The sequence below is a fragment of the Cladophialophora immunda genome (assembly GCF_000835495.1).
Source record: "Cladophialophora immunda strain CBS 83496 unplaced genomic scaffold supercont1.6, whole genome shotgun sequence".
Classification (NCBI taxonomy): Eukaryota; Fungi; Ascomycota; class Eurotiomycetes; order Chaetothyriales; family Herpotrichiellaceae; genus Cladophialophora; species Cladophialophora immunda.
The window spans coordinates 3,284,626-3,310,657 of NW_015622546.1; the positions used below are offsets into that span (position 1 = coordinate 3,284,626).

At 54.0% G+C, this 26,032-nt stretch overlaps 6 protein-coding genes across 6 annotated transcripts; 4 read left to right on the forward strand and 2 right to left on the reverse strand.

Annotated features, from left to right (window-relative positions):
• Positions 1-47: 47 nt before the first annotated feature.
• On the forward strand, positions 48-1,449 carry PV07_10602 (40S ribosomal protein S6-B). The gene is made up of 4 exons (XM_016397949.1): positions 48-299; positions 374-430; positions 512-771; positions 835-1,449. Exons 1-4 carry the CDS (start codon positions 156-158, stop codon positions 1,094-1,096), a joined length of 723 nt encoding a protein of 240 aa, XP_016245140.1. The 5' UTR covers positions 48-155; the 3' UTR covers positions 1,097-1,449.
• On the forward strand, positions 1,450-3,924 carry PV07_10603 (uncharacterized protein). The gene is made up of 3 exons (XM_016397950.1): positions 1,450-1,883; positions 1,970-2,061; positions 2,159-3,924. Exons 1-3 carry the CDS (start codon positions 1,723-1,725, stop codon positions 3,019-3,021), a joined length of 1,116 nt encoding a protein of 371 aa, XP_016245141.1. The 5' UTR covers positions 1,450-1,722; the 3' UTR covers positions 3,022-3,924.
• Positions 3,925-4,693: 769 nt separating this feature from the next.
• Positions 4,694-5,891, forward strand: PV07_10604 (uncharacterized protein; the record flags this gene model as incomplete). The annotated part of the gene is made up of 4 exons (XM_016397951.1): positions 4,694-5,122; positions 5,178-5,312; positions 5,363-5,412; positions 5,564-5,891. The coding sequence occupies 4 exons, from the start codon at positions 4,694-4,696 to the stop codon at positions 5,889-5,891; spliced, it is 942 nt and encodes a 313-aa protein (XP_016245142.1).
• Positions 5,892-11,295: 5,404 nt separating this feature from the next.
• Positions 11,296-13,508, forward strand: PV07_10605 (uncharacterized protein). Its single transcript, XM_016397952.1, has 4 exons — positions 11,296-11,796; positions 11,890-12,191; positions 12,248-12,369; positions 12,427-13,508. Exons 1-4 carry the CDS (start codon positions 11,412-11,414, stop codon positions 13,151-13,153), a joined length of 1,536 nt encoding a protein of 511 aa, XP_016245143.1. The 5' UTR covers positions 11,296-11,411; the 3' UTR covers positions 13,154-13,508.
• A 2,148-nt stretch (positions 13,509-15,656) lies between these two features.
• Positions 15,657-17,947, reverse strand: PV07_10606 (uncharacterized protein). The gene has a single exon (XM_016397953.1). It carries the CDS (start codon positions 17,784-17,786, stop codon positions 15,897-15,899), a length of 1,890 nt encoding a protein of 629 aa, XP_016245144.1. The 5' UTR covers positions 17,787-17,947; the 3' UTR covers positions 15,657-15,896.
• Positions 17,948-18,127: 180 nt separating this feature from the next.
• On the reverse strand, positions 18,128-22,462 carry PV07_10607 (uncharacterized protein). Its single transcript, XM_016397954.1, has 6 exons — positions 22,330-22,462; positions 21,456-22,247; positions 21,157-21,263; positions 20,639-21,074; positions 20,372-20,537; positions 18,128-20,315 (listed from the first exon to the last, which is right to left on the reverse strand). Exons 5-6 carry the CDS (start codon positions 20,409-20,411, stop codon positions 18,607-18,609), a joined length of 1,749 nt encoding a protein of 582 aa, XP_016245145.1. The 5' UTR covers positions 20,412-20,537; positions 20,639-21,074; positions 21,157-21,263; positions 21,456-22,247; positions 22,330-22,462; the 3' UTR covers positions 18,128-18,606.
• Positions 22,463-26,032: the final 3,570 nt, after the last annotated feature.

The window sequence follows — 26,032 nt, forward strand, 5'->3', positions numbered from 1 at the left end:
AATCGCACAGAGGAAATTATCCTGGGTCGATTGAACTTGCACTTGGTAGCATCTGCAGCCAACACTTCCGTCTTAACTTCGACAATCCTCAACCGCTGGTACCTGTCAAGGCTCTCCTTAGTCTTGACAGTCCTGATCAGCATATCATCGACAAGATGAAGTTGAATATTTCGTACCCGGCCAACGGGTCGCAGAAACTGATCGAAGTCGAAGATGACCGCAAGCTGCGCGTCTTCATGGAGAAGCGCATGGGCAACGAAGTCCCAGGTGACAGTCTAGGAGATGAATGGAAGGGCTATGTATGAGCAGCTTTTCATGTTTCTTCATGGTATACGGCAGATGAAAGGGAACTGACGGCTTTTGTGCGAAACAGATCTTCCGCATCACCGGTGGTAATGACAAGCAAGGCTTTCCCATGAAGCAGGGTGTCGTACGTGCTGCCATCCCTTAGCTTGGTGAAAGCGCCAGCGAATCCCGACGAAGAATCCTCGCTGAGACTTGTTCATAACAGATGCTTCCTACTCGTGTCAAACTCCTCCTTGCCGACGGCCACTCCTGCTACCGACCTCGACGAACCGGCGAACGCAAGCGCAAGTCTGTCCGTGGCTGCATTGTTGGCCAAGACCTTTCCGTTCTGGCTCTTTCCATCGTCAAGCAAGGCGATGGTGAGATTCCTGGTCTCACCGATGTGGTCAACCCCAAGCGCCTGGGTCCCAAGCGAGCCACCAAGATCCGAAGATTCTTTGGCTTGAGCAAGCAAGATGATGTCAGGTATGTGCCTTGATAAAGATTATTTGGATTTACACCGCCCAGTTGCCAACACGTTGTTTACAGGAAATTCGTCATCCGCCGCGAAGTCGTCCCCAAGAAAGAGGGCGCCAAGCCGTACACCAAGGCCCCTAAGATTCAGAGACTTGTCACTCCCCAACGCATGCAACACAAGCGACACCGCATTGCTCTCAAGAGAAGACGCGCCGAGGCCGCCAAAGACGCTGCGAACGACTATGCTCAATTGTTGGCTAAGCGTGTGCATGAGGAGCGTGAGAAGAGGACCGAGTTGAGGAAGAGACGTGCCTCCTCGATGAGGAAGGAGTAAACGCGCAAAATGTCCCAGCAAGATACCGTTTCCACAAAAGCTTCATGCATACCACCTCGCCCAAATCATGGAAAATGAAGGGTATCATCTGAGCTTATTGGAGAAAAGTTCTGACGTGGTGGTTCCGGGAGGCCAAACGCATAAACTGCCACCCAACGACTAAAGATCTCGGGGTTGAAGTTGAGGAGAGACATGGAGAACGGGGAATGGATAGTGCAGAACACGGACTGTGGTGTGGTGTCGCTGATACTGGTGGAGAGTCAAACATCAAAATCCAGTTTCGCAAGTGGCATGAGACTCATAGACCAGGTGAAAAGCTCAACTGGGCAAAAGGAAAGATCAAATACTACGTCCTTTTCCGCCAGTGCTACTCTACATCTCCTCCACTTGTTCTTTTGTTTCGTTTTCATGAGATTTCACCTCACCGCGCAGACCGAAGTACGATTCTGGCCATCGCGAGTCTCGTCCCTTGGTGACCCTTCGGTTCCCATCTTGCTCAAGAGTGGCAGACCAGTGACAGCGCTGCAAATTGCCAACCCGAGGAGCCCCGCCAACCAGGCGCCTGAGTCAGTTTCGCGGGGGATCCTGATCCGCGAAATTTTTCGGTTCAGCTTAACTTTTAACCTATGCCAGACTTAAATGTTCCTCCTGCTCTCGCTGCCGCCCTCCAGAATGCATCTTCGGTGACCGCATCTCCTCAAAACTTCTCTGAAGCCATGGCGTCAAACTCCATCAAGCTGTTGACTGGGAACAGTCACCCCGAGCTGGCGCATGCCGTCGCCAAAAGGTATTTGCTGCCTCCCACGACCGTTAAGATGCGCACAGTTGGGTTCATTTTCCGCGAAGCTGACTCTTTGGTCGCCCATGTCTCAGGCTAGGTATCGAGCTCGTCAAGATCATGGTCTTGCAATACTCGAACCAAGAGACCAGTGTCACGATCGGCGAATCTGTCAGAGACGAAGATGGTATAGCATCCCTTTGCTGCGCGAACATCATACCCTAAATCGCACCCTCTGTCTGTACTCGGGTTTGTCTGCAGAAGCCTAATCCATGGTGAAATAGTCTTCATCCTTCAGTCTACCCGCCCGAACGACATCAACGACGGCCTCATGGAACTCCTCATCATCTGCAACGCCTGCAAGACCGCCTCCGCCCGTCGTGTCACCGCGATCCTGCCGAATTTTCCATATGCGAGACAAGATAAAAAGGACAAATCGCGAGCTCCTATCACGGCAAAACTCATGGCAAATATGCTCCAGACTGCGGGTTGCAACCATGTCATTACGATGGACTTGCACGCCTCGCAGATCCAAGGCTTCTTCAACGTCCCGGTGGATAATCTCTACGCGGAGCCTAATAGTGTGAAATGGATTCGAGAAAACCTTATGCATGCGAGCGAGAGCGGCGTGGAGATGAACGGACCAAGGCAGGAGTGCGTCATTGTCAGCCCCGACGCTGGGGGAGCGAAGAGAGCTACTTCCATGGCCGACAAACTCGATTTGCCGTTCGCTTTGATCCACAAGGAACGATCTCGACCTAACGAAGTCTCGCGCATGACCCTCGTCGGCACTGTGAAAGACAAAGTTGCCATTGTGGTGGATGATATGGCAGATACGTGTGGCACGCTCGCAAAGGCCGCCGATACACTGATCAAACACGGTGCGAAGGATGTGGTTGCGCTGGTGACTCATGGGATCTTGTCCGGGAAGGCCGTCGAGACTCTGAAGAATTCGTCGCTGAGCCGCTTGGTCATGACAAATACCGTCCCAGTCAGCGAGGACAAGATCGAAGGTCTCAGGGTTCCCGAAGGCCAGAAAGGATGCAGGCTGGAGTTTATTGACATTGCTCCTGTCCTGGCAGAGGCCATCAGGCGGACGCACAATGGTGAAAGCGTGAGTTATCTGTTCAACAATCCGGTGTCATAGGCTGGAGGCCACATGTCGCACATGGCACGTTCGCCGCGGCAGACGTGGCATGGACGGATGGTGCATTCCTGTTCTCTTCACAGCCGATGATTTGAGATGCCGCGGGGATAATGCTGCTGGAAGCTTTAGGCATCAAGGCTGCCATCTCCTTGAAGACGTTGTTACTCGGATGAACTACCTATTTTCGCTAGGTTTGGAAGCCAGTCCCTTCCTTTCGATTTCTACGGATACAGAAATTCCCAGACCTGGCATTTGAATGGACTTGCCGGAAGCTTCTGATTACCAACATTCAATCCAAAGTTGTACCTGCTCGGGGTAATTTGAGAAAGAAAGACTCGGGGGCCTCGTCCCTTCTCAACCCCGATATGCGCCTATGGACTCAACGAGTGCTTGCTCGTCCGGGGTTACCCTGTGCCGCCGCGAGCAACGGGTCATACCACAGCCATGGAATACTCGAATCGGGGTTGGGAATGTATGGAAAGGCTATGAGAGACAAGATGAGATGGACATGACTGAAGAGAGGTCGAATAGGAGGAGAAGGAATCGGAGGGACAGGTGCAGGACTATAGATGCGCGAGTCGATGCAAATGGCTCCGTGGGAATGTGGTTCAGACAACCTTGGGTGTTCTTTCTGGCTATTTGCGCAGGGAATTAGACTTGGAACTCAGACCATACTATCACACATGTCATTAGAATCAATAGAGCTGGCCATCTAGGTATGTACCGAGCATGTTGGTGGGAATGTGTATGTGAGGTAGGAAAGACGGCATGGCTTCACAGCTTCAGCCAGCCACAAAATAAGCTCACTGCCAAGGCCGCTAGCGGCAGGTCCAGAGCTTGGCCTTTATCAACGTCCGCAGTCGATCCCTGATTCTCCATCATCTCCAGCATCTCCAGACGGACTCGGTTACATACTTTGCCTAAGCAGGCACAGAGAAACGCCACGAATGAACACGGAGAATCTCGAACCCAGATCTGTACTCGCACATTATGGCGTCGAGAATCTGTCTGCACCCGCTACTGGACGGAATTGAACCCCAGAAGTTGTACCTGACAGACTTTTCCACAGCTCATCCTCCACCCGCTTTCTCGTAACTGTTATTCCCTTAGCTGCCTACCCTTTACTCGTATCTTGCACCCAGCGGAGATTTTAGGTGAGACTTGACCGCAGCCATGGGCCTGAGTCCATGCCAGGACGGGAACGTTAGCGCAACCAGCATGCCTCTTCTGGGCACTAGTAGGGATGCCGTTGTCGTCCAGCATGGTCTCGACCGTGGGAATAATTCATGGCCTTCCTCTTCGAGAAGGAGGAGCTGGACAACATTCAGGGTCACAGCTCGCGCCAAAGCCCATGATCGCAATGCTCTTCACGACTTGCTGGCCAGATGCGTGCAAACCAGCTCGAGAATTCCTGCGTTGGTGGCAATAACGACCTGTGGATAGGAGGTTCAGCCGGTCTGGGGTGAAGCCACCACTGAAGATCACTGCTCTGTGCAGAAATTGAGATCGACATGGGAATTTGGAAATGCCCATACCACTCCAGGAGCACATGCAGGTAAGGATGGAGCTGAGCTATAAAACCAGCTCTGTACACCCTTCTCCTCGTTGTCTATTCCGTTCCGCGAGTGTAGGGAACTCCTCGACTTCCTGGTCTTTCATCCGATCTTTCAACATGAAGTCCTTCCCTCTTCTGCTCTCTTGCTTGATTGCGGCAGTCGCCGCAGCCGGTTCGGTTTGCTCTAGTGGAATTTACGGATTGCTCGCGCCTCTTAGCGGATATGCCCCTGCTCAATCCTTCTGCTCTAGCCACTATCCGCCTTCGACGGTGGTCACTACTGTGACATTGGTCAGCTCGGCCCCAGTCAAGGTCAAGAGAGGTGTCAGAACCACAACGACGACGAAGACAACCACCAAGCCACCTTCTACCACTACCACAAAGCCTCCCTCTACTACGACCACGAAGCCTTCTTCTACCACAACCACAAAGTCAACAACAACATCTGTTGATCCCAAAGCGGCACTTTTCTCGACTTTGTTGTCTGAAGCAGCCGCCATCGCCTCAACTTTCTGCTCCTGTATAGAGAGCATCCCTACTAGCACGGTACGCGGGTCATCTTTGCGACGTGAGGGCCTGAAGCCTAACTGCCGGTTTTTAGAAAACAATAACACCGTCCACGACGACGACAACCACAACCACAACTACGACGACGACGACGACCACCACCACCACCACCACAAGCACCATTCCGACCACTACACCAAGCACTACTACAACTACGACAACGACAACGGTAAGCGCGAGCTCAGCCAGCATATTATTTTGAATGCTAACACTCATTAGACGACCACCACCACCACGACAAGCACTGCACCATCTCCTTTCTGCACACAGTAAGTATACTCCCACTCACTGTCAACCCTCGCCACATCCATCAAAGTTCCCGTCATCCACCCCCTAATGGCCTCAATCGTATGCCGCTATGCGTTGCGGCCTCCCCAAAAGCCCGATCCCGTACAGCATCCAACTGACCCCCTTCCTTAGAAACTACTTTGCCTGCACCGGCAGCTCCGACTGTATCAGTCTCGACGGAGTGACAGATTGCACCTGCTACTCGCGCGCCTCGGGTTGCGGGACCGACGGGGACGGCGTTTGTCTCCCCACGGATCAGTACGGCAGCACCACATCCTGCACTGACGACTCGGACTGCTCGTCGAATAGTTACTGCGTGGCCGGCGACGGCGGCTCCTATTGCTACTACCCGTTCCCAGCCTGCGTCGGCGAGGCCGCGACCAAGCGTCTGTTCCGCAGAGAACAGGATGACATGACCAAGGCGAGGCTGCGGAGGAGGGATCGGGGCACGCCACTGTGAAACAGTTGGAGGCTTTGTCCTTCCTCACGCATCCTTGGGAGCTATGGGGTTGAAGGTTGGGTCACAGAACACGATGGGCTCTCCACCCAGAGAGGATGCTTGTGAATATGGTAGTGGACCGTCCTTGTTTGCAGCAGATGAATCTGAAAGGTGATAGTAATAAGTTACATTGAATGCCAGACAGACAGACAAAGGCAAATTCCCACCCCTTCATCGTAATTCTGAAGCACTGCAGACTTTCTCGGTTTTTCTCTACCTTCTTGCCTGAAGAGCAATCGAATTCTTCGAGAATTGTAAGATGGTGTTGCGTGATAATGGAGTAAGCGGGTAGTGCCTGTGGAGTAGAGTGAGGTCGCGAAGAAGGCGTTTATACCGAGTAACCGTGTCCGTGCCGTCAACCGCTAATATTGGTCCCACTGCCAGTCGCGGGGCTCCCAGGCACGCTCCAAAGGCCAGGCGCGAGCCAGCACAGCCTGGGCAGAAGGGTTGAAGAGGTGTGCGCTCTGAAAAGCACGAGACCAGCTTGGATCCCGAGGTGACGGGGTCGGGACTGGCCTGCTTAAAGCAAGGTCTTGTCTCTGACCACGAATGTCTGCTCTTGTGGCTCCAAGGAGGTGCTGGCTCGTGTTGACTCGCGTTGTACAACGGGCTCAACTGTCGCGTGCTACCCGATACGCTGATTTATATATACTTTGAGTGCGTCTACTTCAGACGTGTGAGGTTTGGGGTTGCTCATCCTCATGGACTGTTTGTGGATGGTAAAGCGAAGGCAGCTCTAGATCACTCTGAAAGAGAATTCAGCCCTAGGTATAGCTCTCCACTGGACGAGCTTGTTGGTCGCAGGCCTGGGCATCTTGAGCGATGCGGACTGTTGAGGAAGGAAGCTGTGCCAAAGCAAACATCCCTTCGGAAGGTCGTTAGCGTGTCCTTTGGTTCCCGAATCGAGCCCGTCCTGTTGTGTAACGCAAAGCGTTCGGGGTCCTGGATGTTCATGACAACGCTGAAATAATCCGACGGCAAGCTTGTGCAGTTTCCATGGCAAATGCTTTGTTCCGACGCCATGCCTTCCTTGTGCTCTCACTCACGCAATGTTGAGAGGTCGTGTACAGTCTGAAGTATCGGGCTCTTCAGATCTTGCTGTGAGGACTCCGTAAAGTCTACCACCGCACATCTGGCCAGAGCGTTCCATGGTTAAAGAGGCCAATACTGTTCCTGTCGACGGGTCTGCAACCTTCTCATCCGGTGTGAGCAGATATAGTTCATTGAGCCGCTGCTCTTCTTAGGCTTCCCCCAGGTAGCCGGCCGTGCAGACATCGGAGGAAAGGAGAGCCACATTCCAAAGAGATGGGCGCAGATAAAAGCAGTTCACAGAGTAAAGTGAGTGTTTGACGGTGTCGGTTGATATGATATTGGAGAGCTGAGGATTGAGGATTGACTCTGTGATGGTTGCAGACAAAGACAGAAGAGGTTGAGAACTGGAATTGGGAGAACGCAGAGGGCCTTTATATGAGAAGAAATGGCGCAGCTGAGGCCGCGATCGGAGAGCCGCGCTATACAAGTGAGGTGACACCCAATGTGAGGTGTGCAGCAGCAACAACACGTCACTCACTTGATCTTAACTTCAGGCTCAATGTGACGGGTACTCGACTCACATCCTGGTTTGAGGCATGGCTTATTACCGCAGATCTGTCTTCCTACCCGTCTTCATCGACGCCTACCTCCTCAGCTCCGAGTCAGTAGCTGGGATGGTTGGCGAACTGATCCTTCTCTGTCTCAACGCCGTGCCCTTGCAATACTCAAAGACGAAGAGGCAAAGAGCCACCAAGCAGAGGGCGCCCAAGAACGTGAACGTCCATCCGATTCCCACTGCATCTATCAGGTCCTGAAGAAAGGACACGGCAACTGCTGCCATTGTACAGCGCACAATGTTACTAGCAGCCTGAGCGGCAGCGGGAGTTCGATGGTTCTTATCCACCAGAAGTGTGTTATAGATCTTCAGGTTTTTTAATGCCTTAGTTAGCTTGGCTGATCAATGCCTTGGAAAACTCCTTACACTGAAGTCTAGTTGCATGCACAATCCCGCAACAAATTGTAGACATAGTGGAATAGCAATGTGCTGGAATGGTATTAGTTCACGGGGTGGGCAAAGGCGTGTGAGGGTTTCTAACCTGATGATAATCCAAGACCCAGCCGAAAGCGAGGACCGAGCATATGGTCACGAACATGGGTATCCATATAACACCGAGTCGCACCTTCTCGATGGCGAAGTTGTCCAGGTCATCTCCGGCCACTTTGTCGGTGCAAAGACCGCGGTTTGTTCTAGTTCTGCGGTAGGCATTGTCCATCAGCGGACCGGAAAAAAAAGTCGAAACTGTTCCACCTATACCGAATGGGAGGTATATGAGGCCTGCCTGCCACTGGTTCAATTTGTAGATGTCAATGAGGAGCGTCGAGAGTGATGTGTTGATACAGGTGTACACAACGTAGAGAAGGCCACAAGCGGTTGTGACAATGACATTGTCGAGACGGAGAAGTATCGCCAGCGATTTCATTGGATTTGGTATTCGCCAGTTGTGATTGGAAACAGAGTCCACGTATTCCCAATGACGCATCAGGCTGGTCACTGGCAATCTGAGGTATTTGGGCGGCTTGACTGATCCATTGCCCACGATTTCGCGTGACGTCTCCGGGAGGAAGAAAATCATCAAAAGTAAGCATGACCCTGCAGCAATGCACAGGAACCAGAAAATCCAAGTCCAACCTGCTGCGTAGGTCAGAGCTCCGCCCAGTATGGGACCGATGCTCGGCGCGATAGTTATGCTTGCCATAGTTCAGTCTCGGACACGATATGCCTGGGTTGCAAACTTACGCGAACGAGACCGCACTGGCGAAGGAACCTCTCTCCGCGGGAGACGCGACGTCAGTAACGACTCCATACGCAATCGAGAAGGTGCCTAAACCCATCAGTAACTCATGCGAGCCTCGGGTGGGAAGTCGAACCAGATATTGCCAAAGCTTGCAAAACTCGAAGCCCGAGGAGTGCTGAATATGTTTTCGACAGAGCAATGGCCATGTTTGCAACAAGATATAATGTCAAAGTAGCGACATAAATTGGCCGTCGACCTAATACATCAGCAGTGCTCCCTACCAGCGTAGGAGCGACCGTGGCGACGGCCATGTAGGTTGTGATGGTCAAATTGACTTTCTCAACGGAGACAGACAAGGCCTGAGACAATGCGTGTAAAGCCGGATAGTATATAAAGCTGCTTAAGGTCGAAAACCAGGCAGCATACGAAACCAGGGCGAGAATGCACCATTTCTCGGCCGTGGTACAGACTGAGTACCGCTCAACTGCCTCAATTTCAGGATTGCCGTTCATCTTTTCGGTAGCCATGATCTCAGCACCAGAGTCGACAGTTCAGGCTTTGAAATAGAGGTCTTTAGAAGCAGTACGTCGTCGGCTATCACCACGCATCAGAAAGTATGATCAAGTCTGCAGAGCGAGCACTCGAACTTGCCTAATTGAATATTTCTCTCGTCCGCTGGTGTCACCACTTTGCGTTGATGTCAGCCCTCTACTCTTTGGAATGTCTGTTGCATTCTTCGTTTGAGTGGTTGTCTCCACGGCTCGCCCTTTTTTTCAGCGGCGTACCTAACAGCATGGCGCCGCCTCAGTTCTACTCGTATGCAACCTACCACATTCCATCGTCACACTGTACACCATATCCATCACCTCTTCTGTCGTTTAGCAAGTGGTTTGCTTGGTATGCATCGATATCGACGTGGGTGTGCTTCTCTTTCCCTCTACCGTGGTTTAGTTCAAGAGATCGGCAACCTAACAATTGAGCGGTTCTGCCCAGCCAGTGCCCATAAGTCGTCTGGTTTCGCTCCAGACGTGAGAGATGGGAGATTCGTCGATATGGGAAAATGGCGTTGAAGGGAATTTCCTTGTCCACAAAGCTGTCGCTGCAGGTAGGAATATCTCGCCACTACTGTTGGCCGGGCTGAGATTGATGCCCAAAATCTAGTCATGCCTCCAGGAACCAAAGTGGTGTCCGCAGAGACTTCTGGTATCTCGGCTTGGACGAAGACGGCAAAAGTCTCGGCCATTCTACCTAATGGAAATCCCAAGAGATATTTCTTGAAAGTCAGTCACTCTCCGGTTGTGTGATGTCTCCTCAGAACTGATTGGTGTCGAACAGTGCGCCATGGGGAAAGGTGCTCGGGTCCTGGCTGAAGGTGAATATCATTCTGCATCTGCCATCAATGCTGTGGTGACGGGATTGGTGCCCAAACCAGCTGGATGGGGCGAGTACTATGTTGATGGATCACCCGTGTTTTTCTTGCTTGGAGACTTCCACGACATGGATCTCTCTGCCGCTCCGGAACCCTTTGACTTCACGGCTCGCATAGCAGAACTCCATCGAAAAGGCACGTCTCCAAATGGCATGTTTGGATTTCCTGTCCCAACAGTTATCGGCATTATGGAACGCACTGTGACCTGGGAAACAAGCTGGGCTAAGTCATTCACCCATCAACTGAAAGATGCCATCAAGTACGACAATGAGACAAACGGACCTTGGCCGGAATACGACGCTGCTTGCCAGCAACTTATCGAAGTTGTGATACCACGACTATTGGGTGCGTTGCAGTCAGATGGCCGTGATATTACGCCGGCATTGGTGCATGGCGACTTGTGGGAACAAAATGTCGGTATAGACAAGGAGACGGGCAATACAATTGTCTTCGATCCCGGATGCACCTACGCCCACAATGAGATGGAGTTTGGCACATGGAGATGTTCCTGGGCGTTTCACTTCAATTCTCCGACATACATGCGACTATATCAACAACATATTCCCCCCTCGGAACCCGTGGAGGAGTGGGACGACCGCAATCGGCTATATAGCATCCACCCCTACTTGACCGACTCGGCTGGACATCCAGGGAGTATATCAAGGCAGATGTGAGTCAACCCTCCTAGCCTAATGAAATGCCACTAAACAACATTCACAGAGCATACAATGAGATGCTGTACCTCTGTGAGAAATATGGACCTCTAGACACCCTCGAGCGATATGACCCCGAGAAGGATATTAGTGTTACTGGTGCATATACGCCGTTCGTCATGACCCAGCTCGAATGAATTCCAGGATTGTGTTCCATTTCACAGAAGCAGTTGAGGAATGGTATGGCGGAGATTGAAAATAACAAAAGTCCCAAATAGATACTCCACGCTGGGGTTATTAATAATATATGCCCCACTTGTAGACAGCCGGATTGGGACAGTGGATTCACACGAGGCGCCTAGCCTCGCTAAGTCATTCAAGGCCCGCCAACGTCGGAGAAATACCGAGTAGGGGGGCGACCATCTCACTTGGACGTCCCATCCCCCTTTCCGTCATGCTGACCAGATCTCACCTTCTCATCCGTGGCTCCGCATATAGGGCTGCCTTGGGGGCAGAATGTCTGAAGCTCACACAAAGGCAGGCTGAGAGGTCGAAGTAAGGCTGGCCCGCCATGTTCATCACCTACAACGACCTGGATGACATGCGCGATGCCCGCAAGCGCTCGCAGATCAACGCCTACGTCAACCGAGGTCGGAGGGTCAACAAGGTCAAATCCTCGACGCAACGACCGTCACGCCCGCCTCTACAGTGGCAGGCGCGCCATCCCATTCGAACGTCGACTCCCGCCAAGGTCGAGCCAGAGTTGCTGGCACAGGCGAAGCATGTCGCCGACATTCGCGACCCTCACGTTACCGAGGAGATCATTTACGCGTTACTGAAAAGACGGCGTCTGCCGAAGCTGTCGCTCCAGTATGGCCTCGGTGGCCATCGCAGAGATCCATTCGCATCGTTCCCCATTCCTCAATCCGGACAGGTTGAGTGGGCGGCCGATTTCTGTAAGTGCCCTGGATCCGGGGTATGCATTGCTACCGGGACGAGATCCTTCAATCTTTTTTCCTGCCCAAAGCTAACGGCTACCCATCAATCAGTCCTCCAGGATTACGCTACCATGAATGCATCGCTATACTCGGACGAGTCGGGAAGAAACTGGCTCACTGGCACGCTTTTCCCCCTGGCCCTACAATCAGACATGCTCTTCGAGGCCCTCATCCTTTCCATGGCAAGATATTCTCACCCTGCGGGTGCCAACGCGCTCGTGCCAGGCGGTGTACACTTTGCACATCTCCGTTCCAGCGTCCTTGGGAAACTCCATCGGACGCTTTCCCAGGACAAGGAGATATCGACCTCGGACACAACCATCCACACCGTGATATGTTTGATAGCTGCAGACGTTCGTTGAATCTCCTCTTTTGCAGGGTGGAGAGACTGGAGCTAACCAGATTCCAGTTCTTCGCCGGTCACGATGACCATGCAGCAACTCACCTCAAAGGCCTTCAGACGCTCGTTTCGCTCCGTGGCGGACTCGAGCACGGCAAATTTGATCGCCAGACGAAATACAACCTGGCGGGGTATGTTTGTACTGCTCTGTAACGAGAGGCGAGGATGCTGATGACACTTTTCCCCAGTACACATGCGTTATGTTCGTTTGCAGAGCAACGCCTGCAAGAGTCCTCGCCACTGGCAGTCCAGCCAGAATCCGAACTCACCTACCCAAAGCATCCATTCTCGCCACAGCTGTGCACGGAGATTGCGACCCTGCCACGTGGCATCAGCGACATTGCACTCGACGGCAGAATCTCCACGCAGATCATCGAACTGCTCTGTCGCCTCGCCCACATGGCCCAAGAGACGCCCCTGACCAAGCGCGCCACGACCGAGGAAATCTACAACGTGTCCGTCGACCTTCTGACCTTCATCACGCGAACGAACCTCTCCCCTCTCGAACGGAGTGTCTGTATCTTTTGCTGGCTCTTCGTGCTGAGGGAGCAGCCGGACCGGAACGAGAGCCAGAAGTTTTACGGACAGTTTCTGGACAACATGCGGCGCCGGATCAAGGAGACGGCGACGTCCTTCATGTCGCTGGAAGGCGCGAAGCCCGACTATGTTACTTGGGGGGTGGCCATCCTTGTGGTCGAGAAGAGCTCGGAGCGGATCGGCCTGACCGAAGATGAACGCGCCGAAGTCTTTGAAGAGCTAATTCGGCGACACCCCGCAGCGAGGAGGTGGAAGGAGACGGTCAAAAGCCTCAAGCGATTCTTCTTTCTCGACGCGTGGGTGGAGGAATACCGCGTCTGGTGGAACAAGGAGATTGGGAGATGCAAAAGGCGATCTCAAGAGCATGAACGGAGTTGACGCGTTGGCTACGTTGGACTACCGTGCTCACAGAGTTGAGAGCCCGTCCCGTCAGAAACCTGCCCTTTTCCATCCCCTGAATCTCAAGCGACTCGACCGGTGTACAAGCTGCAGTATAATGCTTGCACCGTCAATCTCCCCATCCACTCTGTGGCCATCATGGCTCCATCACGACAATACCGCCGCTTCTCCCCTGCTTCTCAGCCACGTCGAAGGCCTGCTCCCACTCCTCCAACTTGAACGTGGCCACGACTCGCGCCCCCAGCGGATTGACGGCGTCGGCCTCTCGGTGCAGCTTGACCACGCTCGTCTCGACGAGGGCGATCAGCCGCTTCACGTCCACGGGCTCGTACATCCACTTGCCCTTGAGGGTGATGTCCTTGCGCATCAACATGCCGTGCGGCAGGACGACGTCGTGGGTGCCTCCGCCCATGAGACACATGCGGCCGCCGTTTCTCAAGGCGATGACCCCGGCCTTGAGGTGCCGGGACTCTGCCGCCGCCGGCGGGGAGATGTCGAAGAAGACGTCGATGACGCCGCCCAGGCCCTTCAGCGCCTGCGAGTCCTCCTCCCAATCGCCCGTGAGCGGGACGGTCTCGATCCTGCCCCTCTTCTCCGGCGCGATCGCTGTTTTCAGATCGGCCAATATCTCCTGGTTGCGGCCCATGCAGATCACCCGCCCGGCGCCCAGCTCGAGACACAGGTGCACGGCCGCAGACCCGAACCCGCCGGTCGCGGGGCTGACGACGACGGTCTCGCCGGGCTTCAGGTCCACGCACAGGGGGCCCAGCCCGCCGTAGGCGACCAGCATCTTGGGGATGAACATCAGATCCCCCAGCCGGTAGCCGAGCCGGGTGAGGAGCCGGTCCTCGTCGAGGACGAAGCAGTTCTCCAGCGGCCAGCGCACGTACTCGGCGTAGGTGCCGTCGCGCCAGGCGTCGCGGAACAGCCGGGCCGCGGCGGGCGTGTGGCCGTGGGCGATGGCGCTGAGGAACGTGGCCCCGGCGGCGCGGTCGATGTCGTCGCGGCCCCGGATCGTCACGTCGAGCAGGCACAGGTCTCCGACGCGCAGGGTCGTCGCGTCCGGCCCCAGCGCCGCCACGCGCGCCAGCGCCGTCTGCCCCAGCGTCAGCGGCGTCGGGTACGGGTACTGGCGCACCCCGTTGTAGATGTCCTTGGTGTAGCTGATCACCGAGGCCTGGAGCACACGCAGCACCGCAGAGCCGGGTGTTACCTGTGGGGTGGGGATCTGCTGCACGGTCGGGGGCTGGGCGTAGACATCCTGGCGCAGGGCGCGGTGTGTGGGCGGGATGGACGACATGGTTGTTGTTGTTGCCTGTATACGGCTGGCTGGCTGGCTGTATGGTTATACGGGGAGTAGGATGTTGTGATTATCCCTCCCTTCTGATGGAGAGATAGCGGACGAGACGAGAGTCTTAATATATACCTCTCTTTCGACCGTGCTCTCTCAATCTCACCCCTCCGCTTCTGCATGTCGTCACCACCACCACCACCACCACCACCACCACCACCACCACCACTCCGCCCATGATTTAGTTACTTGGTCGAAAAGTGTCACTCCATTGAATTACCCCGACTCCGTCTCTGATAGGATCCGTCTCTGATAGGACGTATGAACCCGTGGATGTGAAGGCCTGAGAGACGACCTGCTGGATTGGATGAACATGAACAGCCATCCCTCAACCCTGACCAACCATCAGCATCAAAATCCCCGAAATCGAAGATCCGGGCGCCCTAAACTTGCACACTTACACGCCTACAACGCTACTCACCAAACACCAACACAAATGCAAAGACCCGATTCCAATGCACGCCGTGCGCGCAGCGTGGTAAATCCACGCAAACACCGCGCCTCTTCGCTCCTAACTCCGACGACGTGCGTGCCCGGGGGAGAAAATCGAGAATCTCTCCGAGTATAAGACCACCGACGACTCCCGCACTCGTCGCTCACTAACGATGTTAACAACTTGCAGCACAGCCGCGAGATGTTCGTTAGAGCACGGATCTATACCCTTTCCGATGGATGCGGTTTAGCGCTGGCGCCGATCGGGGGGAGGGGAGCTAGGACCATTAACCAGCGGGACTAGGGATGCAACAACTTACTCATCCAGTACCTACTTGGACCTAGGCAGTATCTCCAGTACTGGGGGATGGAGTGCGGAGGCTTACTACATCGACTCGTGTGCAGTACAACAAGTCTAGCACCGAGGCTGGCGTTGGATAGGTCGGTTTCTAGGTTCGAGAGAGATATGGACATTGGACATTGCGGCCTTAACTCCAGCCAGTCACACACGACGGCCCTACATACACCACGAATCGAGCACACGGGCATCGGACGAACTATTTCGCCCTGCTGGCTGGGCCCCTGTCCATCACGACCACATTGAAGAGAGCCGCGGCAGCTGCGTAGGGGCTGCTGGAAATATGCTGGAAGGATGCTGGAACTATAGACTGCAGTGGGCAGCACCAGACAGCACGGAGCCAGCACTTCAAGGCATGACTTCGTCCTTGTCACTGCCCAACTCCTGCTCACCTACAGCAAGGGATAGATCAAAAACCTCTTCTCCAGACCCAACACCACAACGCATCTGTAATTTCGAACGCATCGTCATATTTGATTGTTAATATTTCAACATCACCCTCTTCAAGCCACGTATGCCCGAGCGAGGCTTTGGGCAAAGAGTCGCCAAATAATCACCACGTCGCAACTTCGGCTTCAACCTCAGACGGCTTTGGAAATCCTAGTCCTTGTCCTCGTCTGGATCATGTTCTTCTCCCCTTCGGGACCACTCTCCCCTTGCGCTGCCAGTCCGACCACCTTCGCCGACAAAGAAGAAGTCGATCCAACGGGCAGCGGAATGTTGGTGGTTTTTTTGGGTGCCGGCGTCCCATTCACGCTCCCAACATTTAATTTCCTGAGCTTGCGCACCTTTCTGACACCTCTATTTTGTTGCCGAAGGAGCGAACGCCGCTTCTCGGCCCCTTCTTCACCTCCTCCCTCAGACACGGAGTTGCCATCAGATTTGCCTTCCTGATTTCGTTCCTCGTCTGTTTCCTCACTCGAGCCCTTCGTAACTTGTCCGTCCTGGAAGGTCGCAAGCTTCTCGGCCCAAGTCACTTCCTTGCCTTTGTTATTCTTGTTCTTGGACGCAATCTCTGGGTCTTGCTGTTCAGCCCCATCCTCTTCCGAGAACTGTCTGGCTTTCAGCTCAGCGTTCAATTGTATCAACCTGACCTTCGCCGGCACCGCTCCATTTTTATTATTCTTAGTGTTTGTGCGGGTGGCCACGGCAACAGATTGAGCTTCGTGGTTGCCAGCAATGAATTCGGTACCGCCGAGTCGCTTGAGGGAGATACTGCTCGGGAGACTCGTGACGGGTTTTTGAAGTCTCGGGAGTCGGGTGATGAGCCGAGAACTTCTTCGAGGCGAGACGTTGACTTCCGGCTCTTGGGTTGCAGGAAGATTCGTTGGTGTTTCTTCATCATCAGCTATTGGTACCGAAAGATCAGTCACTTCCTCAATGTGAGAGAACTTTGACTCTTCCTGTAAATCCGCTGACTCCGCCATCTCGTTCGGTTGTGCTGGGCTTTCGTGGGGCGTTTGTTCTTTGGCTGCTTTCCGTGCTCGAGCCCGGGACAGGAAGTCGTGCAGGAAGGCCGTGTCGTCGTCATCATCAAGCGGAGTGCTAACTGATTCTCCAGTGTCCTGGGCGCTCGACACAGTTGCTGAAGATGAATGTGAGTCTTGCTCTCGTTCTCCACAAGAGGCGGTGTCCCCATCGGTGGGCTTCATGGGTGTATTTATCGAAGATTGCATAGCTGTAGGCGAAGGCGAAGAGGCACGAGAAATCTTCAATGGACCAACGATCGGCGAAAGAGGTTGAGGCAAACCCACTGCCTCTGAGGAAGCACTGTCGCTGTCTAAGACAGTTGTAGTACCCGTTTCAATATCAGCACCTTCACCCTCAATCCAACGCTCAGCCCCTTCATGGCTTCCGAGGATAGGTGAAGCTGTGCCGTTTTCAGGTTTCCCGCAGTCTTCGTCGTCCTCGATGCTATCGTGGGCCTCATCGGGGGTGTCTTGATCTTCCAAGTCTATTTTGCGGTCAGCGACACCCCCGCATTCCAACAATTTTCGTTTCGGGCTGGCTGTCGTCAATCCATCCTCGTCCCATCGAGAAGCAATGTAGTCAACATTTTCTTTATCCTCTTCTCCGCCGAGATGAGCGATCCTCAATCTCTTGACCGGTCGTGTGTTCAATCTCTTGGTTTCCTTCTTCCAGTTCTCCCCGATATTGGACCTGATGGCACCTAGTGGAACGCGCTTCCATATCTTCTGTGCGTCGTTCCGCGCCACAAATGGCGTTGCCGGTCGTCTTTCCCACGCTCTAGGTAGGCATTTGACTTGCCGAGGAGTAAATGTGTAAGGCTGTGGAGGGCTTGTAGAGTCGTTGTACGCGTCTAGTGCTTGCAGCGGCGTTGAAGAGTTGCCAGAGTAAGTTGACCGTCGAGGTGACTTCCTATGCGGTGAGCTCGAGAATGCCATCGATGGGCCCTCGCCCAGAGTATGAGGTTCTTGCGGAGGAGTGTCGATAGCAGCAGCCGAAGCCATAATGATATGTCGGGTACTCTGCTGATTGAGGCTGCGCCAGAATTCGGACAGGTCAATAAAGCGTCTAGATACGTGGACAACAGATAACAAAGCAATACAAGTTCTGGCTCATAGACAATCAGCAGCAGAGAGCAACGACGCCTCTCGCGCGCCGCTCCAAGTGTTGCAATTGCGCACTGAATTGGCTTCGCGCGACCTGCGATGTTTATGGTGACGGAAAGGGCCTAGTCGTGTCCGGCGCACTTGCCTCAATCAGCTCCCACTTTCCCTATTAACAATCACATCCTCCTACTCGATACATCAGATCCGACGAGAAAGAATGGAGCGGAGCAAAGATCGAGTTCAAGAGCAATTAATCATGTGTTTTCTGCGCATTGGCAGCTTGCGTTAGGCCGTTTGCCATGACTAAGTCTAGCTTTCATCAAATCATATACACGAACGTAACCCTCGGACCATACCCATCCAGACCCTCCTTTGAAAGCCTCCTTCCCATTCTCCCTTCTGTTATTATCACCAAAGTCGACAGCCATAACTGTCCGACTCTCCGAGTCTGTTCGCATAGGCAACATCCCCGACCCAACCTCCGCAAAGTGTCAATCGCTATGCAAAACATGCTCGTGCTGGTGTACAAGGAGGTTTTGTGTATACATGACTCATTCAAATCCCCATCCCAATTGTTTCCGTGATATTCCAAGGCGCCAGAGACATGAAAGGAAAATGTCATCCCAGTGTGCGTGGTGTAAATCCTGCGTCATGCACAAAGGATAATGCTAAGGACAGTCAAGAAAGGAAATGTTTGAAAGGATCTGTGGGCCCACGTTTAGTGTTGTTGGTAATGCACATGGGGCATGAACTCGGCCGCTTCCACCATAGGTCCACGTGGGTAGGCCGTAGGCGGTGCACTTTGTGGTGCAAGGGTGACCGGGCTGTCGTTGACAAAATTGGCATATTCCCATGTAGGCATCCGCGTGACTGGAGCCGTCATCGGGTGGGCTGGCATACCCATCGTCGCTTGGGTGACTGGAACTCCGTTCTGGTAGATATATTGGCCGTTGACGTCGTAGGCAGGAACGTACTCAGGCATCTGGAGCTGCAACTCGGGTGGTCCAGTCACGACAGGTCTGGGCACGCGCATCTGGACAGCTTGGGGCATGTATCCCATCTCGGAGTTCATCGGATACCCCGCGGCGGCCATGTATTCTGGATGGGGCGAAGAAGGATATTGATATTCGGACAGACCTTCCCCGCTGTAAATGGAAGAAGCGGGCGTAAGAAGTGGAGCCGCAGTCGAAGAATAACTTGCAGAGTACTTGGAGATGATCTTCTTCAATGCGGTCGCCAGGATCTTCCATGGAAAGACTTTGACGTCCTTCTCAATGTTGCGTGGCTTTGGGTGAGGGAAGCCCATGATAACCTTGAAAAACTCCTCACTGTCCGGTCGAGCCTTGGAGACAGTCAGAGGCCGGAAGCCTTCGAGGTTGCGGCGGATGCGGTTCTTCTCCTCAACGGTGAAGCGGACTCCAACCAGGGCTTCGAGAAGATAGATGGTGTCAACTGAGGTGACGTAGTACTCGTTCTTCTCTTTCCACCAGATGCAGCTGATGCAAATGCTGCTGGCTTGGCGATCCTGGGGAGCGACACCCTTGAAGTTCGCCGTAATAGTGCTGCCGGATTGGTCTCTTTCGAACACCACCAGGCGTCGGCGAGCTTCCTTCTCCTCGGCAGTCCAGTCTTCTTTCATGCTGTCCAGATCACCCTTGAGTTTAAGATTGGCCTTGAGGGTTGACAAGGTATATGGGTTGAAGGTCTGAGTCTGTCCGATGGCAATCGTCGAGCAAGGGGCTGTTGGCGACTGTTGCATAGTGGACGTGCGAACCAGCTTGGGGACTGACGATTTCAAAGGAGAGCTTGTTGTAGGACGGGGAATGGGCGTCATGGGCGCTGCCGGGCTCTGTTCGCTCTTGACGGTGGTGAAGGAGGGGCTGAAGGCAGGCGTATGTGGCGACGGAGCAGCCAATGAGACCTGAGACGCAGTTGAAGTTGAATAGTGGTGACCAGAAGGTCGAGGTGACGCGCCATGGCTAACGCACGTAGGAAGGCCAGTGCTTCCGGTTGGGGTCGGCACGAAAGGGGAATAAGGGGATGTTTGACCGCTAAGGTCGTAGTAGTCGCCATTGGGGTCCTGGACGTGGACTTGAGCGAGGACTGCTTTCTTCTGAGCTGGGAGGTCGTACTCGGACTCAGTCGAAGCCTTGCGTTTCCGGGGGAGAGTTTGAACACTGTGAGATGAGGGGATGCGCTGGTGATGCGCGTTGGCCACCCTCAGATCTCTATCTTTCCGCTCTCTAGACTCCACGGAAGGGGCACTGCCATGCACAAAGCTCTTCTCGGAGGAATATCCGCTTCCAGCCAGATACTGGAAGTCGGCTTCCTGGGGGTTTCCAGGTTGGAGAAGAGGATGATGATCGTACGGAGTAGGAGGAAAACTGCCGTAGTAGACCTGATTGTCGATGACAGGAGATTGAAACTCTGTTGTCAGACGCGTCAGTCACAAATACATGCTCTTCTACAAAAGGAGAACGTACTCATGAGCCCTGTTTGACCCGGTCCATCATAGCCAGACATGGAGAAGAGCTGGCCAGGTTTGGCCTCGAGGCCGTCCTGGAACTGACTTGCAAAGTGCTCTCCAGCAAAAACTGCGGGATCGTACGAGTCGTCGACTATGAATGGAGTGCGGAAGTCTGGGAAAGACTGAGAACATGTCAGTATTTGAATCACTCCGAGAGAAGGGTCCCAACACCTTGGCTGTGGAGGCTAAGACAAGGGCAGGGGGGGCGCAAGATTGGACTCACCTGAAAGTGGTTGAAAGTTATGGACGCCAGGTTGACGGTATTTTGGCAAATTTCTTGAAAACAAAAAATCACTAAGCGAGCGACTGTGTGCTAAACGAGTGTGGTGGGAGGCTAAATGATGCCTCGGATCAAAGCGAGTGACGATTGCAAAATGCTATCGAGATTCGAATGTCTGGGAGGTCAATATCGACGTTCTCCAGGGGGACATTCGAAGATGGGCGAAGAATTTGAGAAGCTGACTTGGGACTCCTGGAGCGTAGGAGCCGACGGCTGGCTGAGAGGGCCGACGAAAATGAGATGCGATCTAGGCCGATGTTGCCAGCTTGGGCGATTTGTGATGAGACCGAGAGCTCCTCGTTCCCGAAGAGGTTTGGATGTCGGGAAGGTGAGGCAGATTTAATCTTGAGAACAAAGAATTCCAACCGGTTGGAACGAACTATCAACACTGATCAGCCGAACTATCGCCAGACCAGATGGAAATCCAGTTACCAGGATCTCCCTATGCTAGGGATTCTCACCTCTTTGTCAGGGTAGATCGAGACGAGTTGTGGCAAATATCTGGAAGGATTTCCAAGGGTGGGTCGACTGGAAGAGCGTACCCTTTTTACCACCAGCAAGAAGTAACCTGTTGTTGGAGAGCGTCAGTGAGACATCCAGGAATCCAGGGAGAGAAAAATGAAAAAGACAATTTTTAACACCCAGGCAAGGACACGATGTGCAAGCAAGGAGTTGTCGTGGGTCTCGTCATATTTGACGTTCCCAAAGGGATCCGAAGATTGGTAACGAATGATTTTTGACGAACAAACGGTACACTTACCCAGAAGGCTGGATTTCAACTTGAACCAGAGGCAAGGAACCTGGAAAGTGGTCTTCCCTTTGTACTCTTTTGGACGGGTCTATCCGTCGAGTTTTCCCGGGTGAGTCGTCACCAGACGGGTGGTTGCGCAGCGAAAGGGTCGTGGGATGGTGAAGTTGCCCACGGGGTTTCCAACCTTTTTCGTGCAGTGAAAACGCACAAGAGACGCCACGAATGTACCAACAATAAATCGGATGCGAGACAAAAGTTGAGTAAATATCGACAGATCTCTTGTTCCACGATCAAGCGAAGGTGGTTTTTCCCCTGCTGCAAAATTGAGGGAGGTGGATTCGAAGGATTTGGGAAACGGTCTTTTTTGAGGGGGCGAGGCTTTTCAGCGAACCAATTCGAAAAGCGAAGGACGTGAGCGATTGATGTCCAACGACGGGGATATTCGAAGTCGTGAAAAGCGAGTGTGAGTGTTCAAGTCGAAGTAAACGAAAGTATGGTCTGCGAACAGAGCCAGAAAACTTGGGTTGAGCGAAGGTGGTGAGGGATGAAGGGATGATGAAGCAAGTGGAGCGGAAATGGAAGAAGAGGAGCCGAGGACCAGGAGGGGGGAATCAAAAGGCTATATCGGCCTCGACTCAGCAGGAGACAGGCCCAACAGGTAAGAGGCAGTGAAAAGCCGCGAAAGGCGAGGATGGCAAAAAGACGGATCAATCAGGTCACGCAGAAGTGCTCGGCGAGTGAACGGGAGAGGTTTCTGTGCGCGAGTTGAGGCAGGTTCGGTGGCAGTGAGCGACTAGTGGGCTGATGGAGAAGCGCAAGAGGTCAGTGTGGAAAAAACCGATGCAGGGAGTTGGTGGTGGAGGTGGTGGGCAGAGGGGCTTACCGGGGGGGGAGTGATGGACAAGTTAGCAAGGTGGATATGGAGCCCAGGGCGTGCCAGGTGAGGGTGAGGGTGGATGGAGCATTGGAGGATGGACACGACGGCACGACTTTCTCCTGCTGCCACTCGTCCTTTGTCGAGGGATGCGAGGGGACGAGGGAAAAGGAAAGAGAAGAGCGGAAAGGCCAGGATTAGCACCAAAAGCGGAGTCCAGCCGGAAGGGCAAATGGTGAGTGGCTGACACGACCCAAGGTTTCGATCACGGATCGCTGAGCTGCGGCGAGCAGCGAGCAGCAGACAGGACGAGGACGGTACAGCCATCAATTCCTGACTCGTACAAGAGCCATGAAGCGTGGAGTGATGTGCTGAGTAGCGTCTGCCCATCTCTTCTCACCAACAAAGGCTCCTACCCTTGATCTGAACATCCCTTTTCTCTGACAAAGGGAGTTGCAAGTTGTGGGTTGAAGAGGCCGTCACGTTGTCGTCACCAGCGCGGGCCATCCAGGTCACGGCCACGACCACGGCTACGGCCACGGCCACGGCCACAGTCAATTGACTTTCAGCTCCTACAGTCTGTACGAGATAGTCGAAACAGCTAGCTCTTTTCTCCCTTCTCTTGTTACCAAACCGAACTTGTCCAACACAATGAGAAAACAGTGAGGAAAGCAGAGGCGGCTAGGGCTGGTTGGTTGGTTGCGACGTGCAGGTGCGCAGCAGGCAGAGAGATTCCCGTGCGTTTGTGAGCTGTGTGTGGCCGGCAGCTGGCGGCATAGTGGACATCCATCCGCCTCTTTGGTTCTTTTTTCCTTTTGCTCCCTCTGCCCATTGTGTATTGATACGTGTTGTGTGCGTACGAGCCGATGCGATGACAAGCTGGAGTCAGGGATCATGATGGAAAGGAAACAACCAACCGGGCCAAAAGGGAGATCCACCATGGGCCCCCCCAGAGGATCAACCACCCTGAAAGGCCAAGGGAGGGAAAAGTCGTGAGCGAAAAAAGCGTGGCAGCCAAAGAACAAGCCTTGCCGGAGGGTGGATGTGAGGCTTGCACAGCCGCAACGGATGGGTAAGAAGAAGCCGAAGCAGGAAAGAGAGGGGCACAGAAGGGCACAGAAATGGAGAATCGCTCCCTGAAGCCTGCAGCAGAGGGCGAGGGATGAGGTCACCCTTTGCCCACCCTGCCCAACCCGCCCGTCCTATCACGTCCCTATCGCCCAGCCTAAACCCGGGAGAGCTAGAGAGGGGACACTTTGATACCACTGGTGCGCTGGTCTCCCTAAGGGCCCTTGTTCCCCTAGCCCTAGCCTCGAGCCTGCTCCCCCTAATGAGTCCCTGTGCCGTACCGACGACTCGCAGGCTCTTAGCAGCCCTTAGCCAGCCCTTGCATGCCTATCCCTGCCCCTGAAGCCCACATCTCCGCATGACTTGCCCCCTGCTAGCTGGCGCTGGTGGCCCCCCCGTCTTCTAAAGATAGACCACCAACCGCCCAACCGACGAGTTCTAGTCCTCTCTTCGCAGGCTGGCCTCTACTCGCCTCTGCTGGCCCTTTTGCCCCCAGCGACACGCTCTCATCCGGCTCGCCCGTCGCAGCATTGGCCGTTTGCGGAGGCACCTCGTCCTCTTCAACGTTACGAAGCGACCTTGGGCTATTGGCTGTGGCCTTTGTCGATATCGCTTCTGCAATGGGATATCTGTCCAGCGTTTCACGTTGCGGCAACACATCTGGATGTGTAGGTCCTCCGTCCCGATCACGTCCATGCTACGCAGGACGGGTACCATTCCCTCTTCGCGTTGTTTGTTTGGGGTTGCAAGAATTGATCCTCGGTGATTGTCTTGTTCTTGGTCATCGTGCCTCAAAGGGTTCGCCACTCCAGACGACACTGCCACAATCCACCACGCGCTGCACATCCACCTCCCCCGAACAATTTATCCTTGAGACTACTACTGCTCTTTTGTCTGTGTGGTCTTCCATTCTGCCGGTTCTTGCCGGCTAATCGCTCTAGAGGGAGTCGTCCCAGCTCATGCAAGACCTCACATCTGGCCCCCCTCCCACCAAGCGAATCCTGGATCGTTGAGGAGAAGGACCCCAACGATGCTTGCAAATGGAGGTACTGCATATCCTGGTTGCACGGCCACGGCACTTCAGCTGGACTATCCCTTTTTCCCGACCCTCGACTGCAGCTTAAGCGAGGTTGGAAAGAACGTTATTCATGGTCGTGCAACTCCGTGGCCACCATGACCAGCAAGCCCACAAGCCAGTGTTCACTATGATACTGGCTTGAGTCTGGGGAACTTCGGCCGTTCATCGCCGGCGTCGTCCTCCAAGCCCGCCAAACCCTCGTGCAGCAGCCAGGGGGCGGATGCGGCGCGGTCTAAACCCGGTACAACAGCGAAAGATGTGCCCGTTACATGACTGGGTCACAATGCTTTACTGGTACGAGTAGTTGAGGCCTGAAAAACTTGGGCTGGGAGACACTCGACAGCGCTAGGGACATCTCATGCTGCTACTGTTTGCTCCGCCAGCCTTACTACTACTGCTCGTACCGTACCAACTTTCTGACACTTGCTCATCCTACTTCCGGTCCATGCCGGATCGAGACTCCACCACCTGCTTGCAGAGCTACTTGTATGGGAGAATGTTCCTACTCCATCGTGGGCATCCAAAGAGGCCCGGTCCCCACTTCCTTGTCACGTTGTGTTAGTGAGCGCCGTTGAGATTGTCAATCGCGTCGTGGATCCATCCTACAAGAGGCCTGAACAGGTTGACCAGTCTCTCTACGAAGCACTGGATCTGTTTCGCCATCTCCATTTCCGCTGGTCTCCGCGGCTCTGTTCTGCATCCTCCATGATATCGCGCCGCTCAACCTCGCATGGGCTGACATTTACGTGACCTTGGCGATTGATTGACATCTCAACACTGTTGGTTGCACCGCTGACCAACCAGTTATCCAGAGCGATCCACCATAGCAGAGGCGCGTGATCGTGGAGGACGCGCCCATCCAAACAGCGAATGCGAGAAAATATTTTGTGAGGCTGTGAATTTTCCATTAGCGTCTAGCATTCTCGGGATGGCATAGGATCTCCCATTTCTATTTTTGTCACCATCTCCTGGCTGGCTCGCTTAAACAGGGTCCCTTTCCCCTTGCAGAGGCACCGTCACAGAGTGAGCTTTTTTGCCAGGACTGGTGATGGGCAAAGTGGCCGTGTTGATGCGAGCGAATTAAATGTCTTTGCACTGGCCTATCATGATACAAGGTGCGGGATGTGGCTCCGCCTGGGCCTGCGGGTGCACAGCAAGCCAAAACCAGGGACCGAGCCTTGTCCAGATGCGGCCCGCTGGAATGATATGTGCCACTCGACCAAAGGGCTCGCCCATCACCGCACCGCGCAGTTTGCTATTTTGCATCACAAACATCCAGACTCTCTGGACCCCTGGGCCAGGACCAAAGGGATGGGCAGACGCCCGTTGCGACGTTTTCAGGCACAGAGACCGCCGATCTGATCGCCCAGGCGGTTCAGTGATCTTCGGGCAGGTCACCTGTTTCAAAGTCAGTTCGACCTCGATGAATCGACTGCCATGGGTGATCTGCTCTTGACGTTGGTGCTGCCATGACTATCGGGCATCGGCGTTGTCGAATGCTGCAGGTTCTGTTTGTGGCATTTCAGGACAATTGGAAAGCAGGCACAGCAAACTTGCTGGCCATCT

Bases quoted from the DNA above. Each gene is read 5' to 3' on its own strand.
- PV07_10605 (XM_016397952.1), top strand. From the start codon at position 11,412: ATGTTCATCACCTACAACGACCTGGATGACATGCGCGATGCCCGCAAG. The intron at 11,797-11,889 runs GTAAGTGCCCTG...CCCATCAATCAG, and splicing joins TGAGTGGGCGGCCGATTTCT to TCCTCCAGGATTACGCTACC. The intron at 12,192-12,247 runs GTTCGTTGAATC...ACCAGATTCCAG, and splicing joins TATGTTTGATAGCTGCAGAC to TTCTTCGCCGGTCACGATGA.
- PV07_10606 (XM_016397953.1), bottom strand. From the start codon at position 17,786: ATGGCTTCGGCTGCTGCTATCGACACTCCTCCGCAAGAACCTCATACT.
- PV07_10603 (XM_016397950.1), top strand. From the start codon at position 1,723: ATGCCAGACTTAAATGTTCCTCCTGCTCTCGCTGCCGCCCTCCAGAAT. The intron at 1,884-1,969 runs GTATTTGCTGCC...CCCATGTCTCAG, and splicing joins GCGCATGCCGTCGCCAAAAG to GCTAGGTATCGAGCTCGTCA. The intron at 2,062-2,158 runs GTATAGCATCCC...ATGGTGAAATAG, and splicing joins ATCTGTCAGAGACGAAGATG to TCTTCATCCTTCAGTCTACC.
- PV07_10607 (XM_016397954.1), bottom strand. From the start codon at position 20,411: ATGTCTGGCTATGATGGACCGGGTCAAACAGGGCTCATGA. The intron at 20,316-20,371 runs GTACGTTCTCCT...GTCTGACAACAG, and splicing joins GGGTCAAACAGGGCTCATGA to AGTTTCAATCTCCTGTCATC.
- PV07_10602 (XM_016397949.1), top strand. From the start codon at position 156: ATGAAGTTGAATATTTCGTACCCGGCCAACGGGTCGCAGAAACTGATC. The intron at 300-373 runs GTATGAGCAGCT...TGTGCGAAACAG, and splicing joins GAGATGAATGGAAGGGCTAT to ATCTTCCGCATCACCGGTGG. The intron at 431-511 runs GTACGTGCTGCC...TGTTCATAACAG, and splicing joins TTCCCATGAAGCAGGGTGTC to ATGCTTCCTACTCGTGTCAA.